Below are 22,882 nucleotides of genomic sequence, written 5' to 3'. Positions count from 1 at the left end.
ACACTGGAAAACAGATGGGCAAAGGTAACTGACTCAGAAGACTTGAGAAGAGCAAATCTTAAGCTTCCAGTGAGAAAGTCAGAAACAACATGATTTCAATCATAAAAAGGTCACAGGGCTCAGGAACTGGTTGTACTAGGTTATCCTGGAAATGCACAGTGCAGGTAAGGTGCCAAACTGGTAGCCTGACTAAAAGTTATTTGAAGATATATTTGGCACTCAAATCCCCTTCCACATTTTGTTCTACCAAAGGACTATTCTTAACCGTGGCTAAAGAATGGAGATTAACCCTTTGTAAAAGTGAAATAAAATTCCTCTGAATTTAATAACCCTAGGAAGAACTAACAATGGGGAATACCATACTAAAAACAGGGAGACTGCTCACTATGCATTCTAAAGGCTGGGGCACTCCTCCCTTCCTCCCCTACTCAGCACCCAGGATTCTGACAGCCAAGTACATATTCACTAGGTTAAGAGTCTAAACAAACTTTTCTAAGGAGTATATGAACAGGTCAAGATAAAAACCTAAAATAATATTAAGATTTTTACAGCCTGACAGTCCATCCTAAACAAGTATAATGAAGCACTAGTCAACAAGTCCCACCCAGGCAAAAAGAAGTTCCAGTTAGACTTGCTTTATTTTTTAAGACTCTCATTTAAATAAGAGCAGCAATCAGAACGACCAGAAAGTGAGAAAAAGTTATAATATGAAAGTCAAAGTTCAAAATAAAGAAAAAAGTAGCTTGAAAAAACAGACTGCATAGAAAAGAAAAATAAAAAATTGAAATCTGATATCCTCAAAGAAAAGATACTGCATCTATGAAAGAACATGATAAAAAAAATTTTTTTAATGACTAAAAATAAAAATGGGATCTCTTGTATATTAAAAAGTGCATTAATAAAAACTTCAAAAGCACAAGATAAAGTTTAGGAAAAATTGCTCAGAAAATAAGATACTGATGCTAAGGATGCTAAGAAGTCTTAATACTGATGTAAGAATACTAAGAGAATTAGAGAAAAGGTTAGAAAGGTCCAGTCTCTAAAGAACAGAAATTCTAAGGAAAAAAAGAGAAAACAGAGGAAATTAAAGACATAAAATATGAAAATATCCCAAGCTGACAGGCATGTGTTTTCAGACTGAAAGGGGCCTAATGAATGTCCACTGCAACAGATGAAGATAAATCCATAATAAGAAACAAATAGTAGAACAATGGCTTCAAAATCTTGAGAAAATTTCCCAACCTAGAATTCCATACCCTGCTAAACTAGCAATCATGAGTGAACGTAGAATAAAGACATTGTCAGAAATGTCGAGTCTCAATGTTTTTACCAAGTAGCATTTTACATTCCTACCAGAAGGGTATGAAAACTTTGATTGTTCTGGATCTTTTCAACATTTGGAATTGACAGTCTTTTAATTTTGTTGAAAACTAATTAAAATTTTTTGAATAAAATATACTTGCAAGCTACCTGCAGTTAGCAGGGTATCAACAATAAACAGCAAATAAATTTAAGCTTCTACCAAAATGAGAAAGATGAAGACAAGGAATTCAGGAAAAAGAGAGTCCATCATAAGAAAAATAAAAAAGGAATCCTCGGGATGAGGATGAACCATAGCTTTCTAACAAATGTGTTGAAACACATAGAGGTTTGTCCTGAGTAGGTTACAGGCACGCTCAGGTATTAATCTCTTCAAACCAAGGGTTGGCTACTACAAGTGGAGGCTTCTGGAGCTTCTGAGAAACCTCTGGCCATGAGAATACTTAGCTAGTTATCACACTCTGTGCTTTACAAATATTGGCAGCATCCATGTGAACTCTTAAAAGACAAAGGTTGGGAAGTAAGTCTCAGAAGGCCATCAGAGAGATTTATTCACAAAGGCAAAACCGATAAAATATTAATGTGCTTGAACATTTCGACAGATTTATACAACCCAGAAAGAATTTAGAATTGATGAAGCAGACAAGTAAAACTAAAAGCATAAGACAATATGAAAAGATGTACCCTCTCCCAAAAAGGAAAAGTAAGAACAGTATACAGTACTTGGTTCAGTTATGAATAGTGTTTATATAATCATAACACAAATAATGATTACTGGCCTACCAAAAATTATAACAGAATCATATTGGAAAAACAGGAAGTGGAAAGAGCATGAGCACATGTATAAGTGCATGTGCATGGGAGAGTGTGTCTGTGGCTGGGAAGTGAGAAGTGATTAAATTCTTATCTTTCATTGTGGGAAGTTAATAAAACAGTGCTTAAAACTTAAAATGAGAAATTCTGGGCTGGAAGAAGCACAAGCTGGAATCAAGATTGCCGGGAGAAATATCAATAACCTCAGATATGCAGATGACACCACCCTTATGGCAGAAAGTGAAGAGGAACTAAAGAGCCTCTTGATGAAAGTGAAAGAGGAGAGTGAAAAAGTTGGCTTAAAGCTCAACATTCAGAAAACTAAGGTCATGACATCTGGTCCCATCACTTCATGGGAAATAGATGGGGAAACAGTGGAAACAGTGTCAGACTTTATTTTGGGGGGCTCCAAAATCACTGCAGATGGTGAATGCAGCCATGAAATTAAAAGACGCTTATTCCTTGGAAGGAAAGTTATGACCAACCTAGATAGCATATTAAAAAGCAGAGACATTCCTTTGCCAACAAAGGTCCATCTAGTCAAGGCTATGGTTTTCCCAGTAGTCATGTATGGATGTGAGAATTGGACTGTGAAGAAAGCTGAGTGCCGAAGAATTGATGCTTTTGAACTGTAGTGTTGGAGAAGACTCTTGAGAGTCCCTTGGACTGCAAGGAGATCCAACCAGTCCATTCTAAAGGAGATCAGTCCTGGGTGTTCTTTGGAAGGAATGATGCTAAAGCTGAAACTCCAGTACTTTGGCCACCTCATGCGAAGAGTTGACTCATTGGAAAAGACTCTGATGCTGGGAGGGATTGGGGGCAGGAGGAGAAGGGGACGACAGAGGATGAGATGGCTGGATGGCATCACCGACTCGATGAACGTGAGTCTAAGTGAACTCTGGGAGTTGGTGATGGACAGGGAGGCCTGGTGTGCTGCGATTCATGGGGTCACAAAGAGTTGGACATGACTGAGCGACTGAATGAACTGAACTGAAAACTTAAAAAAAAAAAAAGGAAGAGTAACATAAGTGTGTTAACTGGAAAAAGTGGAGACAATAAATAATCAGCTAAAAGAACTTAAATGCATTGTTTATAGGCGGGAAAAACAAGAGGAGGAAAGGGGCCTGCATAACTCCCAGGTGTCATGCACATTCTGGTCTGTGCAGAGCACAGCTTCCACAGCTGTTTGTGAGGCTGTGGGCAGAAATCTTCAAGTTGTAAGTGAAACACTATAAAAGAAACTTATAAATGAAACATTTATATTAGTAGTGTTTTATGATCTTTAGTGATCTTTAAACTATTACAAAATAATAGCATTATAATCTGTCATAGGATGACTGATTACAAGCAATTCTGTCTTAAATACTAATCCTAACAATATAATAACAAATAAAAATGTCACATTTTACTATGCAAAGGAATAACGTTTTAAAATTAATTTGTTCTATTACTATTTTTCTTGCTTCTTGCGATTCTTCTTCAAAGATCATATTCCCCAAAGTAGGGAATTACTATTTTGACATTGCTATCTTGTTATGCATCTTGTGGCAGTGAGGTACACAACCTAGAATAATATCTCCATTCATTTCTGCCTGATTTCACTTACATATCAAACAGTATCCCTCTTATTCTAGCATCCCTAAGTCAGGGGAAAAAATACCTATTCCCCAAAGGAAGTAATGACAATGAAGAGCTGTTAAGTAGCTTTATAAATATCACATCATTTACTGCAGCAAATATTAGCACTACTTTACAAATAAGAAAAAGATTTTGAGAAGTCATCCTAAGCTGGTAATTAGTAACCCAAAATACAAATGTTAGACCATAATAAAAAGCTACACAATAGAATTTTCAAGAAGTCATAGTTCTAAGACAACAATGCTAGATGATATCAAAGGCTGCAAATCAGACTGACATTATAATTGAAGAAAAGAGAGAGCATTTTAGATTGAGGTAATTAGAATGGGCTTCAAAATAAGGATTTGACCTGGCTCATGAAATAGGTATTCAGTTTACACAGGTGAAAAGGAGAGGGAGGGCATCGTAGATGAAGATAACAATGCTGATTATGTAATATAAACTTTACTGGTTAAGGGAGAGCACAGACTCTGCAATCAACTGTCAGCTGGGGTCTGAGTCCTGGCTCCTTCACTTAATATCTTCCTGAGACTCTATATCTGAATCTGTAACATGGGGATGATACTAACAGTGCCTCCCCTAGAGGCCTGTTGTGAAGATGCAAATTATTAACATATAGAGAGCTTTCACATCAATGTCAGTAACACCAGAAGCACTGAATACATGATAACCACAGTTATGGCTGCTGTTGCTTCAAGGTTGTAATATATAGGGTGTCTATAAGGAAAAATAAGATTGTAACTATGAAATACAGAATAACCCTATTTATTATCTGTACTATCTTACCTATAAACTTTGGCAAAAAAATTGTAAAATCATGTTCTTCTAATTCTTAAGTCTATAACTAGGCATAAGTCAAGTGCATTAAAGAGTAAAAGAATAAAGAGGGAATTCCCACATACTAGCTGTCAACCCGTCTTACTACTACTATGTCTCATTATTCCTCAGACAAAGAACAAACTGCAGACAGACCATAAAGTAACTATTAATAAACAGTATAAAAAAAAAGCAGTACTACTAATATAAGAATGTTATTTTGGATTGAGATAAATTCAAACTTACAGATTTATGCAAAATTTCTCAACAATTACTATGCCTAAATATGTTTCAAAACATTTATGTTTATATTTATAATGTTAGATATTTATAATAAATGAAATTATATGTATATTTTTATTCCATTTATGCAAAAACATGCATATAAAAAGGCTAGACAGGAATACACAAATATATTGTTTATTATATTCAAGTGGCAGAATCATGGATTACACGTCCCTTAATTTCCTAAACTTTCTATAATTGTTACATTATTTCATTAATTTAGTGATTTTTTATAGTCATAGCATACAGTTTTTAATGAATTCCAAAGGGATATCTGATCTACTTCTTTAATAATCAAAAGGTTCACTTTAAAATTTAAAAAAATTATTCAGTTTCTTTAGTGTCATAGGAGAAAATCTATTTTTGTTTAAACTTACTAATTTTACAATTTCCATATTCTTTTTATGTAGAACTTTAATTTCCCAGATGACATTTGAGTAATGTGGAAAAACAGAACCTTTGTCATTCCACTTTAGGTGTAACGTAGAAGTTGAGAAATCAGCAGACAAATTCAAGATCTCTGGAGTTTCTGGAATTAAGGCTTAAAAAAGGAGACAAAAGATAAAATTTAGTAAAAGAAGTAATGGTCGTCATATTGTAATTCCATTAATCAACTAATTTTAAGCTCTATTCCTTCTTGATCTAAAAATAATTAAGGAGTAAAGCAAATTCTTATACCTAGTACTGAAAAGAGAATAAATATATGTATTTATTTGTACAAGCAGCTCCCAGTGATTCATCAGCCAAATCTGAGGAAATTATTTACCAGCCAGCTGTTTCAAATCCATAACACAAACAGTGACTGGGTTCCCACAACACTCTGGTGTCACTGGGTCTGGGATCTCCAAACAGGCAACATCAGAGGGAAGTGACAGAGCTTCCAGTGTGTGGATTATGTAAAGCTGGCCTTGGCAAAGCTTTCCCTCTGCGTCCTCGGCTCCCTCCCCACTCGTCTTCAATGTCACAGTCTCCACACTAGGGAAAGTCACCCACTTCGGACGCAGTCAACTACAACTGGCATTGAACGCTGGTGTCACTCAGTTGTGTCTGTTAGCAACCCCACAGCCCACCAGGCTCCTCTGTCCATGGCATTTCCCAGGCAAGAACACAGGAGTGGGTTCCCATTTCCTTCTCCAGGCGATCTTCCCAATCCAGGGATCGAACCCAAGTCTCTTGCATTGGTAGGCAGATTCTTTACCACTGAGACACCAGAGAAGCCCACAACTGGCATAGGCAGCAGTAAATAGCAGCAATATGGTGGTAATGAGATGAGGAAGCCAATGGGATTCCATGCAGATCGAAGAAGCACTTGGCAGGATGTGGGAAGTCTTTCAGAAAGGTTAGTTTGCAGTGGTGGGCAAAAGGCCTGTAGGGAACTGAGAAAGAGATAACGTGACCCAGCAGGAGACAGCCAGGCTATGGTAAAAAGGATACGGCTCAGGATGCCATATATGGAAAAGAAAGGAAAAATCTAATGGACATTTCAAAGAAATGAAGGATTAGTATTAATAAAACATGGAAACATCTAAGATTTCTTCAAGTCACCAGCCCAGAAACACAAAAGGAACCAGGGACCATTGTGAAGAGAGGTGGGAACCAGGCCATGGCTAAGCATCAAGGAAGAACAGACCATCATTGAAGCAGGGAGCAGACACTAAGAATAGGGACCAGTGAGAGCATGCACACAGACTCAAGAGGAACTCACCGAGTGCAGCTAAAGAAATGAACCTAATACACAGATACAAAACAGCCAAAGCTTGAGAGCTAGTGACCCACAGTCACACTTTCAAGAAACCAGAGAACCCAGCAAGAATCCTGAGAGCAAAAGATGTGGAAGCAGCAAAAGGCAGAGAAAATCTGGGATCACTAAGATCAAAAGAAATGGGCTGTCATCCGGGCCCAGGAAAACAGAGTTCAGAAGGTTTGAGAAAAGACCACTGATGGTGGTGAGGGTGCCATCAATTCTTAAGAAACAATGCTGGCAGGGCAAATGGCTCTGTAGCTGCATTACAAAAGGTAAAGAGAAAAACCATGCTCAAGGATAGGGCCTCTCACAGAGAGAAAACTGGTAAACTAAAAAAGAAAAAAAAAAGGCAGAAAGAGTTAAGGAATTCTTAAAAATCTTCAAGTTTTTGTAAGGGATGAGTACGGTATGGGAAAACTTAGGGGGTCAGTCAGTGGAAAACACGCACAGTATGAGCCCGTTCTATAAAATTCAGGCTTTCTAGTAGGTAGGGCTCTTTCTTGCCTGTTCTCTCCTCAAATGACAGTTAAGGTGAAGGTAAGTTCAAAATCACTGCAGACAGTGACTGTGGCCATGAAATTAAAAGATACTTGCTTGTTGGAAGAAAAGCTATGACAAAGCTAGACAGCATATATATTAAAAAACAGAGACATCACTTTGCTGACAAAGGTCTGTATAGTCAAAGCTATGGTTTTTCCAGTAGTCATGTACAGATGAGAGCTGGACCATTAGAAAGGCAAGTGCAAAAGAACTGACGCTTTCAAACCGTGGTGCTGGAGAAGACTCTTGAAGAGTCCCTTGGACTGCAAGGAGATCAAACCAGTTGATCCTAAAGGAAATCAACCCTGAATATTCACTGGAAGCACCAATGCTGAGGCTGAAGTTACAACACTTTGGCCACCTCATGTGAAGAGCCGACTCACTGCAAAAGACTCTGATGCTGCAAAAGATTGAGGGCAAGAAGAGAAAGGGGCAACAGAGGATGAGATGGTTGGGTGGCATCACCAACTCAATGGACATGAATCTGAGTGAACCCTCAGATAGTAAAGGACAGGGAAGCCTGGCGTGCTGCAGTCCATGGGATCGAAGAGAGTTGGACATGACTTAGTAACTGAACTACAACCATTATATAGCTACCTAAGGACAATGGAAGATTCTTTATAGAAGTTTAAGTGGGAAACTGCTTTTAAAAAAAGAAGGAGCAAATGAGGAGCAACAAACTGATTCAGAGCCAGAAGGGGTAAGTTCAAGGTGGCAGGGCAACCACAGAGAGCAGAGGCTGCCAAGAACTTGGATCCTTCAAATGTTTCAAGAAGTCACAATATAGTAACTTAAAATTATGCAACATCAGAGTATTTTATTAAGGCAACACTCATCTATTAAAATGCTTCCCTCTCTGAAAAGTACACATAATTAACATTTTATCGAAAACAACAGTAGTCTATTCTTCAAAACCCAAGTCATAGCTAATATTTCAAGCTAAAAACAGAAGCAGTCATAATTACAAGTGAAAAGATTAAACATACTTCTTTTCACAATTTCATAGTAAACTGCTTTCATGTACCTGGGAAGCTCCCCTAAACGCCCATGAACTGTCATCTGCCTTTCTCTCCAGCTAAAATGCACTTGAGGACAATGTTAACTTGCTTTCTAGAAACTTTTCAGCTAGAAAAAAATATTATCAGTCTTATTTGTGAAGCTGGTATATCTTTGCCCATAATCTCCATGTCCCTTCCTCCTTAGGACATCAGAAGATGGGAGCTTTCCCAGGTCTTTCTAAAAGGATCCACAGTATTTATTCTGCCTCAGACAAATTCTGCCTCAGATCCAAATTTTAAGAAACTTAAGAGATTAAAAATCTTACAAAGACTTATTTTTGTCCTTGTCCTTGTCAATTAGAAGTTTATTGTACGTGCTAAGTCACTTCAATTGTGTCCAACTCTTTGTGACCCTATGGACTGTAGACCGCCAGGTTCCCTGTCCATGCGGATTCTCCAGGCAAGTATATTGGAGTGGGTTGCCATGCCCTCCTCCAGGGGATCTTCCTGACCCAGGGATCGAACACGCATCTCTTCTGTCTCCTGCATTGGCAGGCAGGCTTTTTACTACTGGTGCCACTTGGGAAGCCCAGAAGTTTATTAGATATATGTATATACTTTAAATCTCTTCTTTGCTCTGTATGTATAGTTTTGAAAGGATCTTAAGATCTGGAAAAAACTTAATTTCTCATAGTTTTACTTAGCAGCAAATTGCCAAAGTACCCAAATCTTCTGATGTACAGCTCCATACCATTTCACAGCATCTCTTGCACATGATAAATGTTCAAAAGTTTACTGATGGACCTGCCTCCCTCTCTTATATTCATGTAATTTGATGTTTGTTTTCTTGGGTAGTGGTAGTAATAACTTAGCACTGGGATACTGTTTATCTAATATTCTAATCATGATCAGAACCATTATTTAAAAATGTTATCTGGCTCAATGGTAAAGAACACGCTTGCCAATGTAGGAAATGTAGGTTTGTTCCCTGGGTCAGGAAGGTCCCCTGGAGGAGGAAATGGCAACCCATTCCAGTATTCTTGCCTGGGAAATCCCAGGGACAGTGGAGCTGGCAGACTGCAGGGTACAAAGAGTCAGACATGACTGAAACGACTTAGCATGCACAATAAACTTCTAACTGACAATGACAAGCACAAAAATAAGTCTTTGCAAGATTTTTAATCTCTTAATAACTCTTTGTAAGATTCGGTCTATTAATCAAATGTTACCTAGAGTCCGTCCTGATTTGCCTTTCTAACACTGTTATCTTCAAGTAGTTTTCCAGATGGAATGTTCTTACTCCCTACTAAAAAAGCAGACAACACAAACTGGCTCTTTGACGGAGTCCTGGGGAAATTTTTTAAAATCTGGAATAAAATTAAGTTAGATTCCTCATACCTCACTACAAAATAATTCCAGATGGATAAAAGATTTAAGCATGATAACAAAACCAAAATCCCCCAAATATCATGAGATTCTATTATATAAAAATGAAAACTTGTGGTGTGAAAAACACCACAAAGTTTAAATTTAGGAAAATATTTATGGGAAAAGATTTATAACAAATAGGACATAATTGATAATCATATTATACAGAGAGTGCTTGTGAACTGAGAAGGAAATATGAAATTTCAACATGAGAGAAAATTTACAAAGGACACAAATAGCTCAGAAAAAGAATAAAAATGACAGATAATTTTTAAAAAGTAAACACAGAAATATAAAAACAACAATGCTGTAATTTGGGGGGCCATCAGATTGCAGTGGCCAAATTAAGAGAGGAGGACAATATGCGTAGTCCTGGCCAGGATGCAGCCAAGCAGGCGTGCTCTAATATGATGTCTGCGAGCATGCAAAAAGATTCAAAATTTTGGAGGAACAAGTGGTAATGGACGTCAAGAGTCATAAAAAGGGAATGTTTCCAACACAGCATTTCCAATTCTATGAATTTAGCTTAAGAAAATCATCACACAAATTCAGCAACGTAGATGTGCAAAAAATGTTCATTAAAGCATTGGATATAATATTGAAAAACTAGAAGTAAAAATCTCAATGATAATAATCACTGACAATCCCAAACTCCCTAACTATCCCTTCCTGCTACCCTTCCCACCTGGTCTGGAACTGGTATGCACAGAGTACTATATTTCAAATGGATAACTAATAAGGACCTACTGTCCATATAATCAAAGCTATGGTTTTTCCAGTAGCCATGTATGAATGTGACAGTTGGACTATAAAGAAGACTGAGTGCCAAAGAATTGATGCTTTCGAACTGTGGTGATGGAGAAGACTCTTCAGAGTCCCCTTGCACAGCAAGGAGATCAAACCAGTCAATCCTAAAGGAAATCAACCCTGAATATTCATTCATTCGAAGGACTGAGGCTGAAGTTGAAACTCCAATACTTTGGCCACCTGATGGGAAGAGCTGACTCACTGGAAAAGACCCTGATGCTAGGAAAGATTGAGGATGCAAGAGGAGAAGGGGTGGCAGAGGATGAGATGGCTGGATGGCATCACCAACTCAACAGACCTGAGTTTGAGCAAACTCTGGGAGATAGTGAAGGACAAGGAAGCCTGGTGTTCTGGAGTCTATGGGGTCATGAAGAGTTGGATAGGACTTAAGTGACTGAACAATAATAGCAACTGTATAGAACAGGGAACTCTGCTCAGTATTATGTAACAACCTACAAGGGAAAAGAATCTGAAAGGCACAGATACATGTGTATGTATAAATGGAAAAAAAAAAAACACATCAATCTAGTTCAGCTTTACAAGCCCTCTACTTAAAATGAGAAAATGAGGCTTCCCTAATGGCTCAGATGGTAAAGAATCTGCCAGCAATGCAGGGGATCTGGGTTCAATCTCTGGGTCAGGAAGATTCCCTGGAGAAGGGAATGTCTACCCATTCCAGTATTTTTGCCTAGAGAATTCCATGGACAGAGGATCCTGGTGGTCTTCAGTCCATGGGGTTGCAGAGTCAGACGCAAGTGACAAACACACATACACACACATTTGATTATAATAAGTAGTATAATAAGCTAAAAAATAAAATTTAACTTGCTAAAAATAAAATACAATTTGCTAAAAAAAATAAATCAATGACAAAGTAATTATGGTACCTCCATTCAATGGAATACTATGCAACCTATAAAAATGGAGATTTACATAATGACTTGAAACTCAATATAGTCTGGTAAGCCTATTATAAAGTAATATAAACTTCACTGTTTATATATATATATACACACACACAGAAAATACATGTAATTAACACTATTTAACAAAATACAAGTATTAACAATATTTCTCTGCAGGTACTGGCATCGTGGCTGATCTATACAAAATAATCTCACATGGATCTCACGTACAACTACAGAAAGAAAATAACACACATGGCTCTTCTCTCCTTTATCTTGAAGACAGCCTTAAACAGCATTTTCCCCACACCAGCCAGAAAATGAGAGGAAATGAGACAGGTTCTAAATTCCTGGACAGCATGCTTGTTATTATCCTTTCAAAATCTGTGCCATCTCAGACACAGACCATTCCAAACATGCATTCTGTCTGTAAAACTGGAAAGATCACTTATATTTTCTTTCCCTTGCTTCAGCATAAGTCATCCTTGTAAGACTCACTATCATATCATTATAACACCATCCCATAATAGTTGTCAGAAGGCAATACACGTGTTTAGCCAATCATTAAAAGAGTCAAGACAACTAGGGTTTTTAAGATCTCACTACACAGAAAAATTTCCATTTCCATCAGCCTGGGTTTATTCACACTTCCAGCTCGAAGCATTATATCCTAGGTATTCGGTCAACACATCTGTAAAAGATACTGGCGAAGTGCAAGGCACTGGACTAGACACTAGCGGCAGGAGACAGAGTCTCTGCCCTTGGGGAGCCTATTTTCTTGTAAGGGAAACACACAGGTAGCACCTACTTACATAATAAATTATTTATGCAATTGTGAGAAATGCCACAAAAGAGAAATACAGACTGCCAAAAGGAATGGGGTCTCCTCTGGGCAGGGATGGTCAAAGACTAGTTCCTTGAGACGGCTAAACAATTCTGAAGGGCGTGCAGGAATCAACAAAGTAGACAGGGAGGCGAAAAGTTTCCAACTGCAGGAAGGACCTTAGCCTCTGCAGCATCTATTTGCTTGACCAGAGGAAGAGTCTGCTTTCATTGTGCTCTTGCCTGTGCGCCACAGTTGGAAGTGTGATCACTGGGTACATGGGAGTATTAGTATAACAACAGATATCAAAGAATGGTACATTTCTGTCAACTATAAAGCATTACAATATTAACAAAGGCACCATTCTGAGATATTTTCAAATCAATTTTCTTTTCAAATACTTACAAATGTTTTTTTCATTTAGTATGAATTTACTTTTGGAACTTCCAAACTCATATAATGGGTGTACTGTTATTTCATAATGACCAGGTAAAAGAGGTGGGATTGTAGTATTTTTCTCCAATAGATAACAAGTACGGGACCTGAAATATAAGAAATCAAAATTCAATTAGCAGATAAAATTGAGTGCAATTTTCATAAAAACTTGATTGACAAAAGATGCACTGAAAAATACTTTATGTTCTTTTGTATACAAAAATATGACAGGTCATATTGCGTTTCAAGACTGAAAAAAGAGAGGAAAGTGGTAAGTCCATCAATGTAGTGGTAGTAAAACTAACCAGATTGGATCAGAAAGTAAACAGAGTAAGCAGAGATGATTCTCTCCAGAAACTCAGGATTTCAGCATGCCCTTCAAGCCCCACCCCAACTCTCTCTGGGCAGGCTTGTCCCCCACCTCACACACCTGCCCCCAACTTGTGGACCCCATCATCACAGGGTTCCCATCACTGGGACTTCAACTCAGCCTGTCTGCTCCTCTGTCTTGGCCCATGGTTCAGTCATACAAACGTTCTCATCAGCTCTGCTTTCAAAGAGCTTCTAGTTCCCACCCATTACCTCTCAGACAAAAGTCAGTTTTTCCTCTGTGGTTCCATGGGCTTTTGTATCTTCACAGGGCATGTTTATACGCTCTGTTATTCACATACATTTTTAACTTTCCATAAAAACTTTAATTCAAGCAAAAGGACTTTGGGTGCCTCCTGCATCCCCGCCCTGTTCCACACAGGCTTCCTCACATTACTCACTTAGGACTGAGGACTTGAAAGGGTCGGCTCGCCTCCTCTCAACCTCACCTGTGAGGTTTCTTTATGTGCCAGCAACACAAGACCACCTGAATTCTATAAATCAGGCGTTTCACACATTAATACCATTGTACCCAATATCCTCCCCGGCTGGAATGGCTTTTTGTCCTATTTCTGCTGAGCAAATTGAGTATTCCTACTCCACAACCATGCTTCTGACAGCCTCTCTGGACCTCATACTCCTTAGTCAGTGCTCCCTCAGACCGTCACAGACAATTTCCATCAGCACTTAATCCACAGCATCGTTATGATCTGCTTCTTGTGAACTCCTGGGGCCAGGATAACTTCCTCTCTGTGGGGCCTGCAGTGGTTATTAGTGTGATTTAACAGATTTTTCGGATTCTCCCCTTCTGGGTTCAAAGGAGGATGGCCCTTCCCTGCTCCTCTGAAGCAAGGCACGGCCATGTGACACTGTTCATGGAGAAACTGAGTGGAAGTCACATCTCTCATGTCAGGAAGGAAGCTCTGAAAGGCCGTACTCCCCTTCTGCCTCGTCCCAGTGCATTAAAAGATAAGGGTCCCCTGGCCTGGGTCCCTGAGAGCAGGACGAGGGGCAGAGATGCCAGATGACCCCATGATAGACACAAGACACAAGCAAGAGTAATCCTTTGTTTTCACTGCAGAAAGCAACGATATAAAACCTGAGGGTTGTCTCTGCAATAAAACCAAGCTCAACTTGGCTGATAAACGAGCACAACACTTAGACTAATGCTCGATAAATCTACATGCACTGGGGAAAAACCCGAGTGTACTTATATCCACATTTATGTCATTTCCAGGAGGACCACTCATCAGCACACTGGTGCCGGGAGCGCTGCACTGAACTTCTCTGGCCTTGCTAAACAGCTCTGAGGCCTGCTGGGGTCAGGGAGGAGCACGCAGAGTGTTCCGGCCTGCAGACACCCTGAGGGCTTCCACTGCAGGCCCCGGGACTTGCAGCTACTGCAAGATCACCTGAGGGGGTACAGTGGCGTGACAGAACCTGCCACTTGCCTCCTAGCACCCACCTCCCCTGAGTGACATTACCCCAGGTTCACTCAGGCGCTTGCCATCAGCTCTGAGAACACATCACCCAGCCTCTCACGCAAATAGGTTTGGCCACTGGTGAAGTTCTGCCAATGAGATGGAGGCAGATATCTCTTCAAGGAGTCTCTGAAGAAAATCATCCTTCCTGTCCTTCCTGCTTCCTGGAATGCAGACATGACAGCCACGCCGGAGCATCATCTTGAACCAGGAGATTACACACTCAAGATGGCAGAGTACCACGGGAAACAGGAAATGGGGTCTCTCGTGGCCACGTCAGCCCTGAACTGCTCACTCCGGACCTTTTACGTGAAAGTAAATGCCTGTCTACTAAACTGCTACTACTGACGTTTTCTATTGGAATCTAAACTTGAACCTCACTGATACAGGCAGGCATTGGTTTAGGACAGATCAGTAAAACTTCCCCACAGCTTATCAGAACCCACAGCCCATGAGAAGTGTGTCCCATACTCAAAATTCCCACGACAAAAGAATCAAAGTCATGGCCAAGAGAAGGATTTGTTTCCACCCTGACTGAAGTTAAGAGTCACCTTTTTAGGAAATAGAGAGCTAGGATTTAAAATTTCTTTTAAAAACTTTCAGAATAAAATCTTTATATTCTAAGATTAAAGACAAGGAACCTTTAGGTTATAACTGTAAATTAACCAAAGTATTTCCGTTACCGCTTTTCAATGCAAACTTCATAAGAAGCAGCACGACCTGCTCCAAAAAGTGCTCTCCAAGAACAGTCCCACACTTTTAAATTGTTAGTTACACACTTCAAATCATGAGGAGTACCTGGAGAAGGAAAAACAACACACACACACACAATGATATTAATTTAACTGCACTGGAAAGGTCAACAAGTCAAACCATCCCCAGATGTAAGTACAAGCTACGCGTCTGCAGAGGGCCCAGGTTCTCTACGCAGAGATGAGCCTGCAGTCCCAGGACGTGACTGGCTTTCTATTTCTTTTTTGTAGCTTTGGTTTAAAGAAGCTGGTGAGTAAACTGATGACAGTGGGCCAACCACTCAGGGGTTAGGCCTCTCTCAAAAATTCCACTTCCAGGCAACTCATATAAATAGAGGGAGTGACTGTACCGATTCGATGAAGGGACCAAGAAAGGGCCTGGGAGAATTTTAATCTACAGTGACCCCATTTGCAAAAAAACAAAAAAAAATTTTTTCAAGTAACTCTAAGACTCTAAGTAAAAATAAAAACTATGTATCTCTTATACCACAAACATAGCTTCTGCTGCTGCTGCTAAGTCACTTCAGTTGTGTCCGACTCTGTGTGATCCCAGAGATGGCAGCCCACCAGGATCCCCTGTCCCTGGGATTCTCCAGGCAAGAACACTAGAGTGGGTTGCCATTTCCTTCTCCAATGCATGAAAGTGAAAAGTGAAAGTGAAGTCGCTCAGTCGTGTCCGAAACATAGCTTCTGAGTACTCCTAATTACTACTGCTTCACAGCTTGTTACCAGACTGCCACCCATACAGAAATCCCATAGCCAATCTTTAGGTTTTATGAAGCATATCATATACGTGGTAATAAACTCACATGAGTCTTTGGAAAATAGATATTTTGTGTAGGCCTAAACACTTTCCACTCTCATGCATTGGAGAAGGAAATGGCAACCCACTCCAGATCCCAGAGATGGGGGAGCCTGGTGGGCTGCCATCTTTGGGGTCGCACAGAGTCAGACACGACTGAAACGACTTAGCAGCAAACAACTAAAAGGTGACAAGCAGTTCAGAAGATTATAGTCCTAATAGTACGGACTGACACAACACTGGCTCATGGAGTACATAAACACCATACAATGAAGAACTGTCATTCTAAAAAGACAATGGAAAAGAAAGAAAGGAGAGGCCAGAAAGAAGGAATAGGGAGGAAAAATGGAAGGGAGAAGAGAGAAGGAGGGAAAGCAACCAGAGTGTGAAAAGAGGTATTCTATCTCAGAGTCTCCATATAAATATCTATTAAAAAGGCTTCTTCCTTAATTTTTACACATTATTGGTATGACATTCACTATAGCAATAAATTATAAAGCTATAAGATAGAAAACAAAAACATCAGAAACATATTATAAATCATTAGTAATATAACAATGTTATTTAATAGTAATTTGGGGGAAAAAAGGTATGTTTAATTATGAAAATAATATAAAAACTAAGCTCAGAGGCAGAGGATGAAAATGTTCTTTGTACAGTAAGCTAGGTAACACCTACAAACATTCTTAATGCTTTTAAATAAGATGAAAATGAATAATATAAAATTTAAAGTAGATATTTGGATTTCACTTATGTGACATTCTGAAAGGCAAAATTACAGACAGAAAATAGACCAGTGTCGGCTGGAGGTGGGGAAGGGAGGGGCTCGCAGCAGAGGAGCAGGGGCATTTTCTGGAATGATGGATCTGCCCTAAGTCTTGATTGCGCAGGTGGTTACATGACTGTATGCATTTGTCAAAACTAATAGAACTTTATCTTAAAAGGCTGAATTTTATTTCATTCTAACAGGAAGTCATACCTTACTTTTTTAAAGAAGAAAGACTACTTAGATCTATCTCTTTATGGGCCTTTTTAAAAGAAATCAAAAGTATGTTTTAAAACATGACAAAGAAATGAAGTTTAACCACAACCTGAAGGGTTCAATATAGACTCAAGATCACTTCCTAATCCAAACAGTAATAACACTGCAATCAGTTCATCTTCTCTGACTCTGATGCACTTACTTTTTTTCTGGCTGTTTACTTGATTTGTTAAATACAGAAGCACAGCTGTTAATAAGAGCCACTGGGAATTTGAAGCCATCCTCATTCTTTTGCGGTCCACCAGCCAGGATGGTCGTTTCACACATAAAGAAATGTCCACCATCTGTGCGCTGCAATCAGTTCTGCATAAGGAGAAGAATTTCAAATGGTGTTCAAACTGGTTCAAGACACTCCTTATCCTGTGCACATCAACACTGAAAATGCATACTGACAAATACCAAAACCTGATGCGCATTAAAGCCATGGAGCGACAACTAGACTCAGCTGGCCTGGCTTTGGGGGACGTGCCAGTCGGACACAGCTGCTGCTCCGGGAGCTGTTACAGGGCCAATTTTCAAATGATAGGCTTCAAGTTCAAGATTACAACAGAGCACGTATTTATCAACCCTCAGTACTGCTAGAATAGAGAAAAGCAGTGCCTAAAACCGAGGTCTTGACAATTTTAAGTGATACATGAAATGGCATTTTTAATTAGTATATATTAACTTTTACAGTCATTTATTTACGAGAGTACTGGTTTTCTTTTCCATGTACACTGTGATGTTAAGTTTCTATTTCACGTACTTTTAAACAGTTTAAGGAAAACAGCAGGGTCATTAGTCACATATGGGGGACTGCAGATGTGACAAAAACACTGCCAGTGACACACAAATGACTGAAACGCAATGACCGCTCCAACAGCTCCAGCCGGGAAGGGACCATTGGTAAACGAGATTTCAACCCTTATCTGCTGAAAACTGAAAGCACAGGACGAACAGTGACGCCCTGGTGAGCAGCAGGGAGGAGCTGCCTCAGAGGGAGGCGCTGTCCAACCCGAGAGCTCCCAGAGGTGCCTGTCAGCCCAGCCAGCACCAGGTCCCCCTCTAGACACCAGAAACTGAGCCAGACAAAGTCCCTGCCATCGAGGACCTTAGATGCTAGTTCTGGAGATACACAAGTAAACAAGGAAGAAATTTAAGGCCCTGATACAAGCTCTAAAAACCAGAGTAAGTCGATGTGCATGGAAGTGTGTGAGTGATGGTCTCTTCTCTGGGCTGGGATGTGACTGACCAGAAGCGTGCCATGATAAGATCAGGGAAAGAAGGCAAGAGCAAATACAAGGACCCTAAGATGAGGACAGCTCACCAGGTTCAAAGGTCAGGAAGAGGGGCTGAGAGGACATGGGCTGGTCAGGCCACAGAGAGCCTGAGGTCATCTAAAGGACACGAGCTTTTATGGGGTCGAGATATAAGCCACTAGAGTGTTTTCATCAGGGGAGATCCATGATTCGATGTGCACTTTGGGACGATTTCTCTCACTTCTACATGGAGCACAGACTCTAGGGGAGAACAGAGGCTGGGGAACCAACGTCCAAATATGATAATCAGTGGTGAGGACCAGGGTTCTAAAAGGAGGTGGTGAGAGGCCGTCAGATTCAGGATCTGTTCTAGAGATGGGGGACCTTACAAGCCATTATAGGCAGGGCAGGGTGGTCATTAAAAACAGACAGGTTCTGAATCGCAGCTTCTGTACCTACTGTGTAACCTGAACCACTCTATGCTTCAGTTTCCCCATCGGTAAAGTGGGGATGATAACCGTATCTTTCTTTTAAGTCTGTTGTGAAGATTAAATTGTAAATGTATGCAAATCACTTGGAATAGTGCCAACGACATATAAGTGCTATAAGTGTATTTTGTATATTATGTAAGGTGAAGAGGGAAGTCAAAAATGACTACTATATTTGGTGGAAAAATAACACTGGATGGATACTGCATGCTCAGTCACTCAGTCATGTGTGATTCTTTGTGACCCCATGGACTGCAGCCTGCCAGGCTCCTCCATCCATGGGACTTTCCAGGCAAGAACTCTGGAGTGCGTGCAATGTTCTACTCCAGGGGATCTTTCCAGCCCAGGGATCGAACCCATGTCTCCTGCACTGGCAGGCAAATTCTCTACCACTGAGCCACCTCAAGTCCCTGGATGGATGTGCTGTGCTTAGTTGCTCAGTCGTGTCTGACTCTTCATGACCCCATGACTGTAGCCTGCCAGGCTCCCCTGTCCATGGGGATTTTCCAAGCAAGAATACTGAAGTGGGTTACCATGTCCTACTCCAGGGGAACTCCCCGACCCAGGGATTGAACCCAGGTCTCCCACACTGAAGGGAGATTCTTTACCAACTGAGCTACCTAGGAAGCCTAAGAATACTGGAGTGGGTAGCCTATCACTTCTCCAGGGAATCTTCCCAACCCAGGAATTGAACCGGGGTCTCCTGTATTACAGGTAGATTCTTTACCAGCTGAAATACCAGGGAAGCCCTCTTGGATGGACAGTGGTACCATTTAAGTTCTCTCTGCCTGCATGAAGATGGAGGCAGTGATTCATGGAGCCGGAGCTCAAGGATTCCAAGATCTGTTACAGAAGTCAACTTTGACATGCTCCTATGCCCCACTCCTAACAGAAGTGTCCTCCCTGCAGAACATCAAAGAAATGTTGAGGACACAGAGCACTAACAAAGACATGGCTGTCAGAGGAAAGCCTTTCACAACTGACCCTGATGCATCCTCTGAGTAATGATGTTCCCATCCACTGTTACTGAATGAAACTTGCCAGCCAACAAGTCCTCAAAGTGTGCTGAAAATTCCTTGTCAGACCTAATATTACCTCATTTGTATATTGGGATGGACAACTAAGGATCATAAAACATATAAGCAAAGACTAAATCATTAATGAGAAATTCAGGATAAAAAATATCGCCAAAAGGAAAATAAAAATTACTCCCAGAGGAAATACAGATAATATGAGAAACAGGAAAACTAAACACACATACACACACAAAACAAACAGAAAACCACCTCTAACTAGTATTCTCTATGTAGGCATGGCACAGTCATAAAAACAAGAGGAGGATGCAATAAAAAAGGAATAATCAGAAACAAAAATAGCTCTTACACATTACATACACTGGCTGATATTAAAAGACTTCTAATGAAAGATAAAACATTGAGTGATCTTTCAGAATAAACAAGACAGAAAAATGTGAGAAGAGATATGAGCAACAGGAAATTGGGGGGAAAAAACACAGTGATTGAACATCTGAAAAACTGGAGCCTACTAACGAGAGAATTCAAGAAACACATTTCTCAGTGAAAGCAAATGACAAGATGCCGCCTGTTAACTGCTGAGCACTGTCACACAGAGTCTTAACCAAACAAATACGAGGGACAAGCATACAATTCAAGAGTTCGCCATTAGTTTCTGGGCGAATAACTTCCTAATCAATCACAGGGTTGCTGAGTTTACTTATTAGAATGAAAATGTATTCATGGAATGTCTAAAATGCCAATTGCTAAAGTTAGGTGGCGTGTACAGGAATAGCTGAATAAAGAGACCCAACATGACCATACCATGACTAAAACAATCACAACTCATATTCACAGAGTGTCTATACATTATCTTGAAATAAAACAATCCCTCACTACAAGATTACATTTGTTCTAGAAAAGAGGAGAGTGTCCCATGAAGTGGCAGGTGGGGGATGGAGGCGGCTGAGGACAGCTCTGGATGGGGGCGCTGTGGACTTAAGACTTTCATCCTGGCTCCGTTACTAATGATGGCGTGACTAAGTGCAAATCACTTAATCCCTCCTGGCTTCAGCCTCAACCAGGGTGCATGGAAGCAAGCTCTGCCCAGGGTCTCCATGAGAGATTCCCCTCCTGGCTTCAGCCTCAACCAGGGTGCATGGAGGCAAGCTCTGCCCAGGGTCTCCATGAGAGATTCCCCTCCTGGCTTCAGCCTCAACCAGGGTGCATGGAGGCAAGCTCTGCCCAGGGTCTCCGTGAGAGGTTCCCCAAGTCAGGCGGGGACACTCTGCTCCTGTGAGCTGGCACAAGCACACTGTGCCAACAGTCCCATTAGGGACTCCGCTGAGCAGGTCTGAGAGCGTCAGGGTCGGGGTGCTCAGGAACAGAAGAATCAAAGTCACTGTCACCAAGGCTGGCTTAACTGAAAATAGCCAAGATGATAAAAAGGACTTTCTTGTTACAACATTTACACAGAAAACCTTGAGTAAGACATTTAGGCCATACAGTATCAATATGCTCATAAAGTATCTGACTTCTCTACCAAAGGGACTGACTGGAGGCTGGAGCAACACATGAACAGAGCTTTCCAGTGAACAGGAAAATGAGGACACAGGAAACTTGTCTCGACTCCCTCCTGACAGATACACTGTCAGAACTTACTTTTTTCCACCAATGCCTTATTCCTTAGAGGAAAGCATACCTTTTATTGAATTTCAGGAGCTAATTTTCAAAACTAGGCAAGCTGTCTCTTGACACATAGAAGAACACAAATGTAAATGCCAAAGGGGTAAGAGGGAAGAAATCACACAGGCAGGTGCCAACTAGAGCCCTGTGTCCTTGCATGGGGGAGAGCCACCTGCTTGAAAAGTGGCAGCTATGGGACTTGTTTTGCCAGATTTTCTTCTTTTTCAAGAGTAGGTAGAAATCTGGGATTTTACATGAAATACTCAAATTTTTAAGCATAAGCAGCTCATTCATATTTTTCAAACATCCTAAAGGCCAAACAGTGGACTCGTCAGAAAAGGCCCTGATGCTAGGAAAGATTGAGGGCAGCAGGAGAAGGGGGCGACAGAAGATGAGATGGCTAGATGGCATCACCAACTCAATGCACATAGGTTTGAGCAAACTGGGAGAAGTGAAGGACAGGGAAGCCTGGAGTGCTGCAGTCCATGGGGTTGCAAAGAGTCGGATACAACTTACTGACTGAACAATAATGAAAGGCCAAACGAGCTATGTCTTTGGGCTGCCCAAGGGCTACCAGAGTGTCTCTTGAGTGATGTAATTACCTTAAAGGATTCCAAAATGTCAATAAATCCTTCTGTTTAGGAAAACTGATCACACAGAATCAATTTATAAAACTGCTGACCCCCAAAAAAAAAAAACCAGATCTATCCTTTGCTTGTTTGTTTCCATGTCTTTGAATATATCGGCCCTGAGTGTATATCCTGAGAGCCGGGGTGCAGAGCTCGGCCCCTCCCCCGAAAGCTCCGCACAGGTGCTGTTTTCATTCTCCTAGGCTCTGAGAGCTCTGCCTCCAGGATGTGTGAGGTCCCAGATCTTTCTGCTGAGGACAGTTAGAGAAAAAAATGGAGAAAAGCAAAGATAAAGGCAGAAGAGCACCAGGAACTGCAGTCCTGGTAAACTCTGTTTAGTTGTGACAGCTTTTTTTTTTTTTCTTTTCAGGGGGTGAAGGGGAGACAGGAGGGCAGAGAGGGGGTGGGGATGTGACAGAGACTGACTGAGTGCATTTGTCTGATGCAAGTCTATCCTGCCCTGAGACAGCTGCTTAGGTGGGGGGAGGTGAGTAAAAACCCAAAGCATCTTTACCCTGAGCCCCTATCCTTGTCATCACAGTGAGATAACTCCCCTGTCATTAACTCATCAAGCATGAGACACTTGAAGGAGAAAGCCGCTTAACCGTAAGACAGCGAAACACATGTGCAGGCAGGTGGCTGAGTCTGCAGGAGAGGCGGTGTCTGCATGGTCACCCCGAGCAAGGGAAACTGGGTGGAAAGCAGTGTCCTACTGCTGGCTCCCATCCTCCCAATGTCTCTTTTCTTACTGTTATCTATTAGGGAAGATAAAAATCATTAAAAAAAAAAAAAAACCTCTGATCATCATCCACTTTCCTAATTCCACTTCT

The 22,882-nt window shown here is 40.7% G+C and overlaps 1 protein-coding gene across 2 annotated transcripts in view; it reads right to left on the bottom strand.

Annotated features, from left to right (window-relative positions):
* Nucleotides 1-22,882, bottom strand: part of LIFR (LIF receptor subunit alpha) — a 79,582-nt gene that overhangs the window by 38,588 nt on the left and 18,112 nt on the right. For both annotated transcript variants that reach the window (XM_070357622.1, XM_070357623.1), the window contains exons 2-5: nt 17,141-17,301; nt 15,086-15,200; nt 12,523-12,659; nt 5,250-5,413 (exon numbers count right to left, since the gene is read on the bottom strand). In XM_070357622.1, coding sequence (XP_070213723.1) covers nt 5,250-5,413; nt 12,523-12,659; nt 15,086-15,200; nt 17,141-17,282 — 558 coding nt within the window. In that variant the 5' untranslated portion in view covers nt 17,283-17,301. The remainder of the gene's footprint in view (nt 1-5,249; nt 5,414-12,522; nt 12,660-15,085; nt 15,201-17,140; nt 17,302-22,882) is intronic.

Source organism: Bos mutus, chromosome 20, assembly GCF_027580195.1.
Source record: "Bos mutus isolate GX-2022 chromosome 20, NWIPB_WYAK_1.1, whole genome shotgun sequence".
NCBI classification, from domain to species: domain Eukaryota; kingdom Metazoa; phylum Chordata; class Mammalia; order Artiodactyla; family Bovidae; genus Bos; species Bos mutus.
This window is presented reverse-complemented; position numbering and strand designations above follow the sequence as displayed.